Source organism: Sarcophilus harrisii, chromosome 5 (assembly GCF_902635505.1).
Source record: "Sarcophilus harrisii chromosome 5, mSarHar1.11, whole genome shotgun sequence".
Classification (NCBI taxonomy): domain Eukaryota; kingdom Metazoa; phylum Chordata; class Mammalia; order Dasyuromorphia; family Dasyuridae; genus Sarcophilus; species Sarcophilus harrisii.
In genome coordinates, this window is record NC_045430.1 from 101,580,659 (window position 1) to 101,595,714 (window position 15,056).

The following is a 15,056-nucleotide window of genomic DNA, read 5'->3' on the forward strand; positions in this document are numbered from 1 at the left end:
CATCAACAGAGGATAATTATTTAGTTACAATGACAAGATAAACTGAACTATAAACCTTGATATTACAAGATTACACAAGCAGCAAATGAGTTTTGTGGCTTAATATTCTCAGAGAAATTTTCTGGACTCTTGAGGATCCTAACACTATACCACACTTGATAGCATTTACCAATCTATCTCAAGGCCAGGATGTTTCTGTTTATGACAGGAAACATGATAATGAGAGTTGAATAGTAGGGGAGTCTTGAGTTAGTAAGGCATTTCTTCACTCATGTTTCACTCATAATGGCATTCGTTCATTCTTAATTTAATATACGGTACTAGGCCAGAAACTACAATGAAATAAGAAGAAAAAATAAAACATCATTCTTACTATCTTTAAACACTTATATTAATTTTAATTATGAAATAGATCTTTAACACTATGATATTTGAAACTTACAGAGATTGCAGGAGTAAAAATAGTAGATGACTAGAAGCTGTGTGACATAATGATAAGGACCAACTTGATAAATCAAGAAGACCTGGGTTCCACTTCTGTCTCTGACACAACGTATACTAGTTGTGCAATCATGAAAAGGCCACTTAATGCCTCAAACAATTCTCTAAGATGCTAAATTAAAGATAAATTGTTCATCTACAGTGCTTCAATGATTTTATGCACATGGCACATATCAATGAAATCACAGGTCTGGGACTCCCTCCCATCTTCAAGAAGCTATTTTATAATGCATTTTGTGTATATTAGATGGTTTGATTATTAAAACAAAGTAGTAGGATGTGCAAAAATGATTGTAACAGCCCTTTTTGTAGTATCAAGGAACTGGAAACTGAGCGGATGCCCATCAGAGAAAGGCTGAATAAGTTATGATATATGAATGTTATATAATATTATTGTCCTATAGGAAACAATTACCAGAATGATTTCAGAAAGGCCTGGAGAGACTTACACGAACTAATGCTAAATGAAGAGAGCAGAACTACAAGAACATTATACACAGCAACAAGATTATACAATGATCAATTCTAATGGATGTAGCTCTTTTCAATAATGAGGTGGTAAATTCCAATAAACTTGTGATAGAACCATTTGTAAGCAGTGGGGAACTGAATGTGGATCACAATACAGTATTTTCACCTTTTTTGTTGTTTGCTCGCTTTTTGTTTTCTTTCTTATTTTTTTTCCTTTTTGATCTAATTTTTCTTGTGCAGCATGATAATTGTGGAAATATGTATAGAAGAATTGCATATGCTTAACATATATTGGATTGCTTACTATCTAAGGGAGGGTGTGGAGAAAAAGGAGGGAGAAAAATGTGGAAAACAGAATTTTTCAGGGGTAAATATTGAAAACCACATATATTTTGAAAATAAAAAGCAAAAAAAAGTAGGTATTATTGTTATCCACATTATATAGATCAATAAACTGATACCCCCAGAAAGTAAATAGCTTGTTCACCATCACAAAATTAATAAATATAAATTAATGAATAGATAGATAGATAGATAGAAACCTAGAAAGAAACAAAGAAATATCTGAAGCAGGATTCAAACCCAGATCTATGTTCAGCACTTAAAGCCTTAAATCACATTATCTTCTTTCCTAATGCTTCTTCTTTTAGGCAAACAGATAACATATTAATAAATATGGCAGTTGGGACATCAAAGGACAAGAATGTTCCTTAAAGATTATTTGGTATAACACTTTCATTTTACAAAATAGAAAACTGATATTTATAGAGGTTAAGGAGCTAAGAAAGGACTAGAACCCAGATCTGGACTCTAATAATGGTGCCAGAAAAAATTCTATCTTCTCTATCAGGCAGATGAGTAAATAGAAGCTTAAAGCCTTCAAGTGAAAAAATGGCAGAATAGATTCTAAATAAAAGAGTAAATTAAATAGCAAGAATTTAACATTAGCCATGTAATCTTCAGCAAGTCATTTAACCTCTATATTATTTTTCCCATCTGTAAAATGGGGATAATAAAAGCACCCACCTCCCAGAGTTATTTATTGTAAGGATGAAATTAAATATTTGTCAAATGCTTTGTAAATTTTAAAGTGCTACAAAATGCTAGCTATTATTATGATTTTTGTTGTCTTTCAGTTGTATTTGTCTCTTTCCGATCTCATTTGGGATTTTCTTGACAAAGCTATTGGAGTGATTCATTCACATTTCCTTCTCTAGTAGATCCATTTTGACAGGAATCATTGATTGCTCAGGGTCTCCAGCTAGTAACTATCTGAGTCTGCGTTTGAATTCAAGTTTTCCTGATTTTAGACTCAAATTCATATTCATCCTTATTTTGCAATGGAATATGTTTCCTTCTACTTTTGAACATTAGATCTATCTTGTGGAGAATGTTTTCTCCCTCTTCACTATGAGAGCTTTTCACATACTTGAAGAAAGTAACCATGCTCTGATTCTCTATTCCTCTGAGCCTCTATTATGTTGATAGAAGGCTAATTATTTCTTTTACTTTTACAAAGTGCTTACTACTTAATGGTAATATCTGTAGGCTAAAATAAAATACTATATAGTCAAATTTATCTTTTGTTGTTCTGAAGGTTCTAAGCCACATTTTTTGGTTGTGTGCTTGCACATTATATAATTTGACAGTGTTTAAATAAGTCGTAAATACTAGGGATTAGAGGAGATACAAATGAGGCTTAGTTTCTGTATTGATAATCTGCTTTATGAATTATGTACTTGATCTGAAAACCTAAAGCAAAGAGAACAATGTTGGGAAAAATGGAAATCGGGAGAAAACAAGCTAGAAAAATTGTATATTCATTGAATTAAAATGGACCTCTGAGATCACCTTGTGAAATTTCTGAAGTGGAATCCCTGCTGAGGGATCCCCAGCAAATGGTCCTCTCACTTCTTTCTGAACCCTTCCAGTAATGGGAAGTTTACTATTTCCTGCAGTAGCTTATCTTTTAATAATTCTAATTATTTGGCAATTCAATTAGTCAGCAAACATTTATTATATAACAGATACATTGTTAAATGGTAGGAATACAAAGAAGGGTAAAAGACAATTCCTGCCCATAAGAAGCAGGAGGAGACAATCTGTATGTATGTACATACATATAGTGTATGTGTGTATGTGTAAAGGAGAGTTCTTTCTTTATATACTCTTTGATGAATTCATCCTTATCTTGCATTGGAATATGTTTTATACTCCTCTTGCTCAAATGGTCCACCACTAGGACCCAGATCAGTCTAGCTTGGGGAAATATTAGCCTCAATGGTCCTGCATCACTGCTTTCTTACAACAGTTCCAGCTAGTGTTGTGGAAATAGAATGGAGGGTTAGCTACACAATTCTCCAGCTTGTGGCCCACAATACCAGCAAATCTCCAAGGTATTCAATCACCACAAGATTAACTATCAGATGTCAAATTTTGGTAGTGGTAAACAGGTTGAAACCATAATAACACTTGGAACATACTTCATTGGAGAAACTGGACAATGTGATCGCTGGAATTCACTATGAGGTTTCAAATCATGGTACATCTTTATAAATAATTTGTGAGGACCCAGATAAGCCAATAAGAATAAAAATATCAACATTCTCAAAGATCTCATTGTTTATTCACACTCTAAAGAAAACAGAAATGGAATGTAGTAACATTTTACTTCCTGTATTATGTGTGATCTCTGAAAGACCTAATTTTCTCTTGATCATATATAGCAGATCAGTATCCATGATGTTTGATACTTTGAGCTACTTTGACAGTTTGGCAAAATCATATGTGATTAAACAGCTCAATGAGCTCAGTCTAAAAGACCTGCTTCTCCAGTAACAAGAACTATTGTTTCTAAATGCCTTCTATGATACAAACGTTTCTAGATTAAATTAATAGACTAATGAATCAATCAGGTGCAATTCATCAGCACCTGTGTGGTCAGGCTTGAAAGTGGATTTAAAACATTTTCTTACCTCTCCTGAAGTCCTACAGATTTCATTTTGAAAGGCGATAGACTAGCAGAAATAGCAGGTTTGACCTCAGGAGTGCATTGGCCTTGAGGATCCACTATGACATTCACCAGTTTAGGGGTGTGCTTAGGTTGGACCATGCTGGTGACTGTTTTTGTGTCAGATTGGGTGGCCTGTAATGGGATGGAAGATAGGTGGATCTCTTGGTTTTTCTCCTTGTCTTGTCTCAGAGAAAGCTGAAATTTTTCTTTTAATCTGTAAAGAACCTTTAAAGAGAGAAAAATAGAATAGCAGCTGTTATTCCACTGGTGAAAAAAAACCATAGGAATACAAAAGAAAGTCTTCATCATTTCTTTGTCTTAAAGAAAAGGTTTTTGCACTGTTTTCTCTATTCTTGGTATAATTTTTTCTCAGAATTATGTTTGTAATATTATTTACTGTGCAAATAACATGTTAATTAAATATATGCAAAAATTTATTTTTAAAGGATTTCAAGAAGTAAATTGGATTTATTTTTATTTGTTATTTTTATATCAGTATATTTAACTGTTTTTTAAATAATAAAGGAGAAAAAAGGAAGAAAAATTCCCACAACATATTAGTTTTAAAATATTTGTTGGGTTTCTTTATTTTCTGAGTGACATGGGGCTTGTCACTTTCTTTTTCGTTTAGTTTCTTCATCTAACAGTGAGAGGCTTAGACTGCATGATTTCTAAGAAATTTTTTAAAAGTATGGTCCTATGCATATATTAAAAATAGTAAAGGAGTAAAATTCTTTAAAATATTTTAAAAAGATTTTTTGTCTAAATTCAATCTAGACTAGATTCAATCTAGACTAGATTCACTGGTCTAGAAAATTAGAATGAAAATTCATTCCACCATCATAGATCAACAGCAACTCTGTATCTTACTTTATTCCCTTACATCATCTACATCCCTGCCTGAAGTCCTTTGCATCTTCTTTGGCAGGTAGAATAATTCTTTGCATAATATTGACTAATTGGGGTAGCTATTTGACACAGTGGATAGAGCACAAGCCCTGGAGTACTGGAGTCTGGCTTCAGAGACCTGACACATAACAGCTGTGTGACCCTTGGCAAGTCATTTAACCCTAATTTCCTCACCAACAAAATTGACTAATTAATGAATTGGAATTGATGAAAGCATCAGAAAATAAATGAATGATGACTGAACAAACTTTGGTTGGACTATTTAGTTGTTGGAATCTTTACAAATTGTTAAGACATTAGAGTTGATAGACACAATAATTATCTAATTTGGCATGGTTCAATGATTGATTTGATCTTGGAATGAGATATTTTGGGCCGGACCTTGAAACAAGGTACTAAGTACAACTAATAGACAATAATGCTTGTGTTCACACCTCCCTTGAAGTTCTTAGGGCCAGAGAGCACTCTGGGAGATAACCCAGAATCCCATTCTCTCCAGAAGAAGGCGTTAACCTTTGGGAGATCATATATATAGAGGAAGCTCTTAGAGCTTGAAAGAATTTCTCTGGAACATTGACTGGGGTCGGAGAGGAGCACTCTGGGAGGAAGCCCACAAGCCCTATCTTCGAGGCAAGAGAGATTCATTCCATCTTCCACCTTGGTGCTGGCTGGAGGCTGAAGAAAGCAGAGGCAGAAGCCAAGGACAAAGCTGCAAGAACTCTTGGAACCAAGCAGAGAGACAGGCCTGAGCTAACCAGGCTATATTGAAGGACACAATAAAAGATCTGAACTTTTATCAGCTGGCTGCAGTTTTGGAAGTACAAGTAAATAATTATTTGTAACTGAAACTAAGGCTGCCTCCAGAAAACCTCCCCGAGAAACCTGCTTTCTCCCAGAGAGAACTATTATTATTATTTTGAAGAAGAGAAAAAACACCAACATCTAGTTATAAAAATAAAAATGAAAAAGCAGACATCTCTAAAGGATATTTTGGCTATAGCCATAGTTTCCTGGTCAAATATTTAAGACTAGAAAATAAAGGGAATAACTTTCCCAAGATGCTAGAAAAATTTTCAAATACTAAGTATTTTTGTTTTTAAACTACAGAATTAAAAACATTAAAGATGAAAATGCTCAAGTTGATTAGCATCCAAAAAGTAGAATTTTAAAATACTGATTGCCTTCATCTTTCAAAAACCCACTCAAAGTGCTACTACTCCACAAAAACAACCGTGCATTAGAACAATATGAATTGGAGTTTGTTGGAGACTTGTTTTAGCTGACTAAAAAACTAAATTATATTCCTGCAACTTTTATTAAAATAATCCAAAATGTTTTTCAAAGAAAAAAGCCATTTTCCTGAGTAACAAAATAAATACTTTTGTTCAGCAATGATTTGAGTCAACAAACATTTATTTAGGTTCTTTCTATGTGTAAGGCACTGTCCTAGAAATATAAAAGCATCAAGATTTGAGCCTCTCAAGGAACTGTTTTCCCTTTTTAATAGTATTTTAATTTTTTAAGATTTTTTTTCAACATTCACCTTTGCAAAACCTTAGGTTCCAATTTTTCCCTTCCTATCCCTCTCCCCAAGATAGCAAGCAATCTGATATAGATTAGATGTGTGCAATTCCTCTAAACATATTTCCATATTCATCATGTTGCACAAGACAAGTCAGATCAAAAGAGCATGAAAAAGAAAAAAAGATGAAGATGACTTTGAGTTTTCAAAAGCTATGCCTATTGAGTACACTTTAAAAGGTTCTACCATACCAGAAAAGCTTTCATGATGATTTTAGTAACAGGATGAATTTTTTATCTATTTTGAGGGAAAGTAAGGAAAGATCTCCATATAGTGAGTGGATCCCCTGGGAAAATCTTCTGGGAGAAAGGACAAGAATCTAAGAAAATGAGAAGACATTAATAGATCAAGACTTACAACATTAGAGGAGCCATCTATATCAATGACATCACAAATGCATTGAGTATTTTGAATACAAGACAAAATATGATACAGTAATTGAAAGGAGTAGTTTAGGCAAAATGCTGTCATTTCTATGGAGTAGAAACTGAAGAGTAGAAGTATTTCCTACTTGAGGAATGCTCTTCATTAAACAACTTGATATATGCCCTGAAGAGAGGCCTTAAAGTTCTCTCTTGTTCAAACTTTCCTAAACAGATTTGTCTACATAACCCTTTTTAACCCCACTACAATCTACCTTGTGTTGTTTATCTGTGTACAACTTGTATCTACCAGTAAAGCCTATGTTATTTAAAAAAAATCATTATTTTTTTTATTACCTAGCATAATGCCATAGGGAAAAAAAAACGATAAATGCATAATTAATGAAAGAATAGGAAAAGGGTCAGGAGCAAGGTGGTATTAAGAAAGACATAGAGATGGGAGGAGGCAGGCCAAGAATATGCTAAAGAGTTTGACTAGAAAATAAAGAGGATAAAGTGAAGCTGAAGCTGAAAAGATATGTTATAGCCAAACTATAGAAACCTGAATAGCAGAGTTAAAAGTGTATTCTTTATTCTTGTAATGGGGAACTCTAAAGGTTTCTGAGTAGAAGAGTTACATGAAAAGAATTGTGAATTAGGAAAATTATTTGGGTTAGCTATGTAAAGAATGGATTGGAGAGAGAATGAACTAGAGACAGAAAGTTCTGTTAGAAGGCTATTATAATAGTCTAAGTGAAAACAAAAGGTGATCTAAAAAGGTGATCTAAGTGAAAAAAAAAGGTGATAAAGGATATGAGCTATTTTATTGAGGAGGTACAAAATGATTATACTTTGAGGAATTATGAAGGCCCAAATTCTTGTGGTTGTTCAGTTGTTCAGTCATATCCAATTCTTCATGACCATATGGACCATAATATGCCAGGCCCTTTTGTCCTCCACCACCTCCCAAAGTCTGCCAAGCTCATGTTCAATGCTTCCATAACATTATCTATGCACTTAATCCTTTATTATCCCCTTCTCCTTTTGCTTTTAATCTTTTCTAGCATCAGAATCTTTCCCACTGAGTCCTGTCTTCTCATTATGTGGTCAGAGATTCAACTTCAACTTCAGTATTTGTCCTTCCAATGAATTTGTCATTGTTGTGGCTATTCAGTTGTTTTAGTTATATCTGATTCTTTGTGATCCTATTTGGGGTTTTCTAAGCAAAACTCCTAGAATGAAGTGAACTGTGAAACCTATTTCACAAGATGGAGACAGTGTTCTAAAAATTGAATGAAGATCAGCTGTGCTTTAGGGCACAGGTTTCTTTCTCCAGAAATCATGTAGTTTACAAAGAATGGGATTATTTAGCCCTTTTCTTCGTGAGACTAAGTTAGGACTACCTTGGCATTAAAACTCCCATATCAGGTAATTTAATAATCCTAAAGATGTGGTTGGATTAGAAGTTTTTCCTCATTTATGACTTAGAATGTGGGGTCATTTGTCCTGACTAATCAGGGCAAAGGTCCAGCCTATAGGGAGTGTTAGTCTAGGCCCCCATATAATTCTTGTTTGTCAACTGGACCTCTCCTCTCCTTGTCTCACTGCTTGTTGCCTTTTCTGGCAAGAGCTTGATAAAATTCCTTTCTGCTTTTACCTTGAGAAATCTTCTTGATTTATTTGAGTCAATGGTCTTTGTCCCACATGGTTTATGGGGAGCCCTCTGGGATCATGTTACCTGGTGAATAGGTGGGATCTCAAGTATTAGCAGTTCTAGGACCCTGTCTTGCTTTAAGCAGCCTGCAAACTTAAGAGATCTTTCCCTGTTCTCCAAGGTAAAGTGACCCAAGATAAAAAGACTCAGAGTGATGAGGTTTAGATTTGGGAAACCCAAATGAAATTAGGGTTTCTGGTGGTCAGTGAGTTAAATGAGGTTTAGTGACAGGTTCAGGGTTCAGGATAGGTTTGACTCCACTACAGCCCCTTGGGATTCGGTGCAAGGGTAGGGAGTTTTGGGGGACTCCCTTCTGGCAGCACAAGAAGTTCCCTGTAAAGGAATTTACAGACCCAAAAACCTAGATTGATAAAAGAGGTTTATTATGGGGATTGGAAGTAAAGTTAAAGTCTGGTTACAGAAACAGATGAGGGTAAAGAGAAGATGGCACTGGAAAAGAGTATTCCAGTGGGAAGAGGCTCCTTGGGATGCTAAGCATGGTATAGCTAGCATGTTTGCAACCTCTGCAAAGAGAGGATTTTAGTTTGGCTCTTTTTATAATGAGAAATTTAGCTAAAGGGGGCCCGTGGGTGGAGTCCCAAGTGGGTTTCAGTGAGGGCTAGAATTTGGTTGGTGGGGGTTGGGAAACCCAAGCAGATTATCAGAATAGGGGCTGGGATGGCCTAAGTTGGCTCAGATCCGATGGGGGTTGGGACAAGCTCGGATCTCCTATTCGAATTCAAAAGGATGCTTTTGACCAGGATTTGTGAATCAAAGGTGCAAGCTTCCTGACTGATAATGCATCAGCCAGGAGGGGCTGGGAGTAATCTGAAAGGAATCACAAATGCAGTTTCTTAAAGGGACCACAACCCACTTCAAGGGCAAAATGAAAGTCAGTAAATCCATGGCAAATCCTGACTAATAGGGATTGGATGGCACTCAGTCAGACAACTTTCATGCATGGGACTCCAAAGGTGATCTAAATCTTGGAATATGAGAACACTAGATTCCTGGAGGGTCAGGATCTTTTGAAGTGACTGTGGGCTGGGGAAGACCTTGCTGAACTGGGTATGAGAGACTGGGATCTAAGTATACTTGATTCTGAAAAGTCTCTTCAAATATTCAAGATGGGAAGGGCTCAGTCCAAGCCTCCCTCCACAGAAAATAAAATAGAGATACTGGTAGATAGTCCCTTGGGAAGATAGAAGGGCAAAAAATAAAATGATTAAATATTGTTGCTCTATATGGGGAGGATGTTCCCAGGACTAATTGAGTACTTGTGACTTAAATCTGTTTGTAAAATAGATTTCTGTGTGTCTGTGATTTCTATTTGTATGTTTGTTTTGCATTTTGTGTTCAGTGTTAAAAGTGTGTGGTTCAGAAATGGTGAGGGGTCACCATTTAATAAAAAAAAAAGCTTGACTCAATCTTCAGTCCTTCAGGCCTACTCAAACTCTGAAGTATTTGAAGCCTTACTCGATTTTCACAACTGTCTTGAAAGATCTCACCTCATCTCGTTCAAAAGTTAGGGAGTTTGTGGGAGATAAAGATTCAGCTTATATTGCTGGTTTGGAAAAGATCGGGCTGAACTGTTAAAATTGCTGGAATTCAGAGTAGTAATTCTTTCAAAGAGAGACTCAAGATAAGATATTAACTGAAGTCACTCTGAATGGTTGAGTATATTGGTTTTTCATTTTGGTAAGGTAATTTGGGAGCTAATTCTGGGGTCCTTAGCCCAAGAAAAGATAATCTTTTTCTCTTTCTCTCCTGAGTTTGGCCAACTGCAGCAACTGCAAAAGAGGGAGAGAGAAGAGAAAAATATATTTAATAGTAAAGATGGTAAAAGCAAGTAAAAGAAAGGAGCTATATGTATATAGAAAGGTTAGTGAGAAAGTTTAAGTATATTTCAATGAGAAGAGCATAGACTGAATGGGATTAGAGAGTTTGGGAACTTTGGGGAAAATGGAAAAGCAGTGTGCTACTACTTTTAAAAATGACATTTCTGTGGACTCAGAACTGGCCAATTTGAGTTTGCAGAAATAGTTAAGCTATAGAACTGTTAAAAATATTTTAGCAGATTCTGAGACTTTTGAGAATAAGTTTTAAGTTACTTGGCACTATCAGCTACTATCATTTGCTAACTAGCCACATCAGTTAAATTGAGTTGGTCTAGTGTGTTTTTAAGTAGACTTAATTTACATAATTAAAAGCCTTCTGAGGAAAACTGCCCAAGGGGGAGGGAGGAACAACAAACAAACAAAAACCCCAAACTTCTTCTCTCTCTGGGTTTTTTCAAACTTTTCAGGTTTGTGGAATGTGTCTTGACTAGAGAGGTGTCTCTGGCTGATCTGAATTCTTCTGGGGTTTTTGCTGGTGCCCCAAGATGGGTCCATACTCCAGCATTTCTGGTATAGAAAGTGAGATAGCCACTGGGCTACAGATGTGTAGCCAGACACCTGGGTCCAAATATCTTCAACCCTCTTCCCCCAGGGTCTTAGAGTTTGCCAATTTCTTAAAGTCTTCTAGTCAGACTTGAAAGAACAGTTTTCTGCTACCTTAAATTTTGGGGCTGTATGTGTTTAAATTGGAATTCTGATTCTGAAATTATATGGGATAATTACTATTAATTCATGAGTGTTAAAATTGTGAACTTGCTTATTCGGGTATAAAAGTTTAGAAATGTGTGCATTGATATTCAAGTATTGTTACTAGAAATTTAAATCTGTGTTTGATTTGATTTGATTTTAAGTTAAAAATTTTGATTCTTTGACTTACCTAAAGAGGTCACATGTTTGTATCTTCTAATTTATCTAATGATGAATTTTGCTTGCTAAATTGTATATTGGGTAATTTATAAAATTATATGAACTGTGCTTTAACATTTTGTCAGCCCAGCTGATATGTGGCATAAATTTTATGAAATTTGGTCCAAAGCTATTTAGAATATTAATCTTAAGGTCTGTCTTGCTTTCTCCCTTTAACAAAACAGTAAAAGCATGAAAATTTAATGTATGGGGATGTGTGTAATTACAGAACAAGTTGTATCAGATAGATGTGTAACATGTCTAAAGATAAATAAAGAAGGTATTGAGGAGGTGTCCCTTTACAGGAAGGGAGTCTGACTCCAAAATATTTAGGTTAGGGTTTTAATGAAATGACATCAATGGGGAAATTGAGACAAAGGGAATGGGTAGAAGCTTTCCTCTGAGCTCTGCTGCTTTAAGAGGGGTTAGTAGAATAACATTAAAACAAATTGTACCTAAGTATGAATTGGTAGAGATTATTGATTCTGATAAAGGAACATATTTTACTTTTAAGGTTTTATAAAAAATAACAGGGAAGAATTGCAAAGCAAATTGAATGACAATTACATGGGCCTGGGCATCTGCCCTCATCTGGGAAAGTGGAAAGAATGAATCAAATTCTTAAGAAATTGATTACTAATTCGATGTTAGAGACTAAATTGCCTTGGACCAAATGTTTGCTTACTGCAGTGTAAAGAATTAGAACTGTTCCAAGAAGTGACCTGAGACTTTTCCCATATGAGATTGGTTTACTTTATTTGTGAGGAGAAAGGGAAAGGCTCTCTTTTGAAACAAAGGATAAGTTTTTAAGGAATTTCATACTGGCAGTGTCCTCATCTTTTTAGCCCTTGGGAAATAAGGATTGCTAACCCAGAAAACATCTTTGGAGTTTGCAGTTTACAGGAGAGTAGATGCTTACTAAGTCCTAGAAGAAGCAGAGTAGGAAGGATCTTATCAGACATTACAGATGACTGAGATTGTAGTCTGGAAGCTGAGAATACCAGGCTTACAGGACCTATGGAAGAACTCAAGAATGGACTATTAAGGAAAATTTATAATCTCTAAAATTGACTTTGCAATTAGGAATGTTTTGGTGGGAGATGGGAATGTTTGTGCATAGAGGAATTTTAACAATATTGGTGTTGTACCTGTTATTTATCTTTCCAAAACAGTTTATAGGGATTCCTCAATTGGAGGAAGTTGAATTAACTTTTTTAGAATGAAGAAATTATTAATGTTAATTCTAATAGGTTCTTTTATGTGAAATTAGGATATTCTATATTCTGTGTGAGTTTTAATTGATTATATTTAGTCATCTTAAAGTTGTACTCATTGTTTAAAAGGATTCTGAGAATAATAGTTTTTGCCTGTTCCCCTTAGAACATGTTTCTGTTAGACAATATGCAATTTATAATTTTTTTATGTGTTGAGCATTTTAAAAGAAAAATAATTTATGTGATATTGAACTTAAAACCATCTACTTAGATATGAAAGATAAGTTGTAAACCTTGTAGGATGAATCTCTTACTATTATCAATGTAAGGTCATAGTATCAATATCTATTTAGGATATGTAATCCTTGAGAACTAAATTTACCTGAAGCTTAGATTGATGAGATTTGCTATTAGAGATAAAATCTCTTGGGACTATAGCTGATATTATTTGGAGTTTTAAATTCAGGTATGACTGTCTGATGCATCATCAAGCCAGAGATTCACCATCTGAAAGAAATATGCCACAAACTATTCAGAAGAATGTGATCCTGAATTGTTACAAGTGAAAGTTAGTTGTCCAGGTTCTAAGCATGTCCTCGCTATGGATTTCCAATCATTTGTGGTTAAGATTTCATAGGACAAATTATCTAGTAACATCTTAACATAAGAGGATGTAGCCCTAAAAAGAGTGCAATCCTTTTTCAAATCTTTAATTTTTTCCAAATTAAAAGGAGTGTATTTTCTCTCCTTTTGATCTGAAGAGTCAAGCTTTTCAATCACAGGATATACATTTATAAAATCAGATATATCTTCTCCTTTAGTTTTTGCCTTAATTAATGCTTCTTCTAATCTTGTCATATTCTGCTTCACAGGAGAAGCTGACTGTGTTTCTGCCTCTCTCCCTCCCCCTTCTTCCTCCACCCATGAAGGGTTATTTGAGGGGGGAGGGTCATGAGATGTGGAATGATCTAATTCCTCCTGCTGTGAAGTATCACATTCAGAATTGTACTTAACTTCATTCTTTTTTTTTTTTAATAGCCTTTTATTTACAGGATATATACATGGGTAACTTTACAGCATTAACAATTGCCAAACCTCTTGTTCCAATTTTTCACCTCTTACCCCCCCCCACCCCCTCCCCCAAATGGCAGCCTTTTATTTACAGGATATATACATGGGTAACTTTACAGCATTAACAATTGCCAAACCTCTTGTTCCAATTTTTCACCTCTTACCCCCCCACCCCCTCCCCTAGATGGCAGGATGACCAGTAGATGTTAAATATATTAAAATATAAATTAGATACACAATAACTTAACTTCATTCTTATCTGAATTTTCCTGCTTCTCACTTAGTTTAGTTAGCACTTTCTTTTTTTCCCTTATTTTAACACATAAAATTCCCTAAAGCCAGTTGTATTAAATTATATGTATTAAGTATGTCTTTGGAAATTGAGTTAGGTCCATTTTTATTATAGAATTGACAAAGATCCTCTCCTACTAATTTCCACTCATCTAAATCCAATTCTTTTTCCAGAGTAAAACAAGGATATATGTTCTTAACAGCTTCTAAAAGTTCAGTGATCTGCTGCAAAATTATAATCAAACCTTGGCTTTCCATAATATTGACAATGCTCTCTAAACATTTTCCTTGTACAGAAACAGAAGGCTGTTTTCTAAACATCTGTCCCATCTTAGCTGAAATTCTACTTTAACTCTTTTTAACAAAATCTGTTTGTTGTACTCACCCTAATTTCTGGATTGAAGAGACTTTTCCACTGGATTAGGATCAGAGGCTTTTCTACTGAAATCAGGATTGGAGTTTTTTCACTGAAATCAAGTGAGGGGCCTATCAGTCCCACATTCAGGGCACCAAAATGTGGTGATCTTCTTCTTTAAAATAATAATTGTTCTCTCTGGGGGAGAGGGTTTCTTGGGAGGTTTTCTGGAGGCAGCCTTAGTTTCAATTGAAAGTAAATAATCACCCAAAATGCAGCCAGCTGGTAAAAATGCAAACGTTTATTTTCTCCTTCCAAAATAGCCCGGTTAGTTAAGGCCTATTTCTCTGCTTGGTTCTAAGAGCTCTTGCAGCTTTGTCCTTTGCTTCTGCCTCTGCTTTCTTCAGCCTCCAGTCAGCACCGAAGTGGAAGATGAAAATGAATCTCTCTTGCCTCAAAGATAGGGCTTGTGGGCTTCCTCCCAGAGTGCTCCTCTCCAACCCCAGTCATTGTTCAGAAGTAAGACTCTCCAAGCTCTAAGAGCTTCCTCTATATATATAATCTCCCAAAGGTTAACTCCTCCTCTGAGAGAATGGGATTATGGGTTATCTCCCAGAATGCTCTCTGGCCCTAAGAACTTCAAGGTGTGAATTCAGATATCTCTTACTAAATCCTGAAATCTCCCAATCATGTGAACTCCATTGAGTACTTAAATACTTATGAGCTCTCTAAAGGTGTGAACACAAGCATTAATGTCTATCAGTATTAG

At 35.3% G+C, this 15,056-nt stretch overlaps 1 protein-coding gene across 2 annotated transcripts in view; it reads right to left on the reverse strand.

Annotated features, from left to right (window-relative positions):
* The window catches only part of PTPRR (protein tyrosine phosphatase receptor type R), a 371,281-nt gene that overhangs the window by 171,309 nt on the left and 184,916 nt on the right, over positions 1 to 15,056 (reverse strand). For both annotated transcript variants that reach the window (XM_031939192.1, XM_031939194.1), the window contains exon 6: positions 3,948 to 4,210. In XM_031939192.1, coding sequence (XP_031795052.1) covers positions 3,948 to 4,210 — 263 coding nt within the window. The remainder of the gene's footprint in view (positions 1 to 3,947; positions 4,211 to 15,056) is intronic.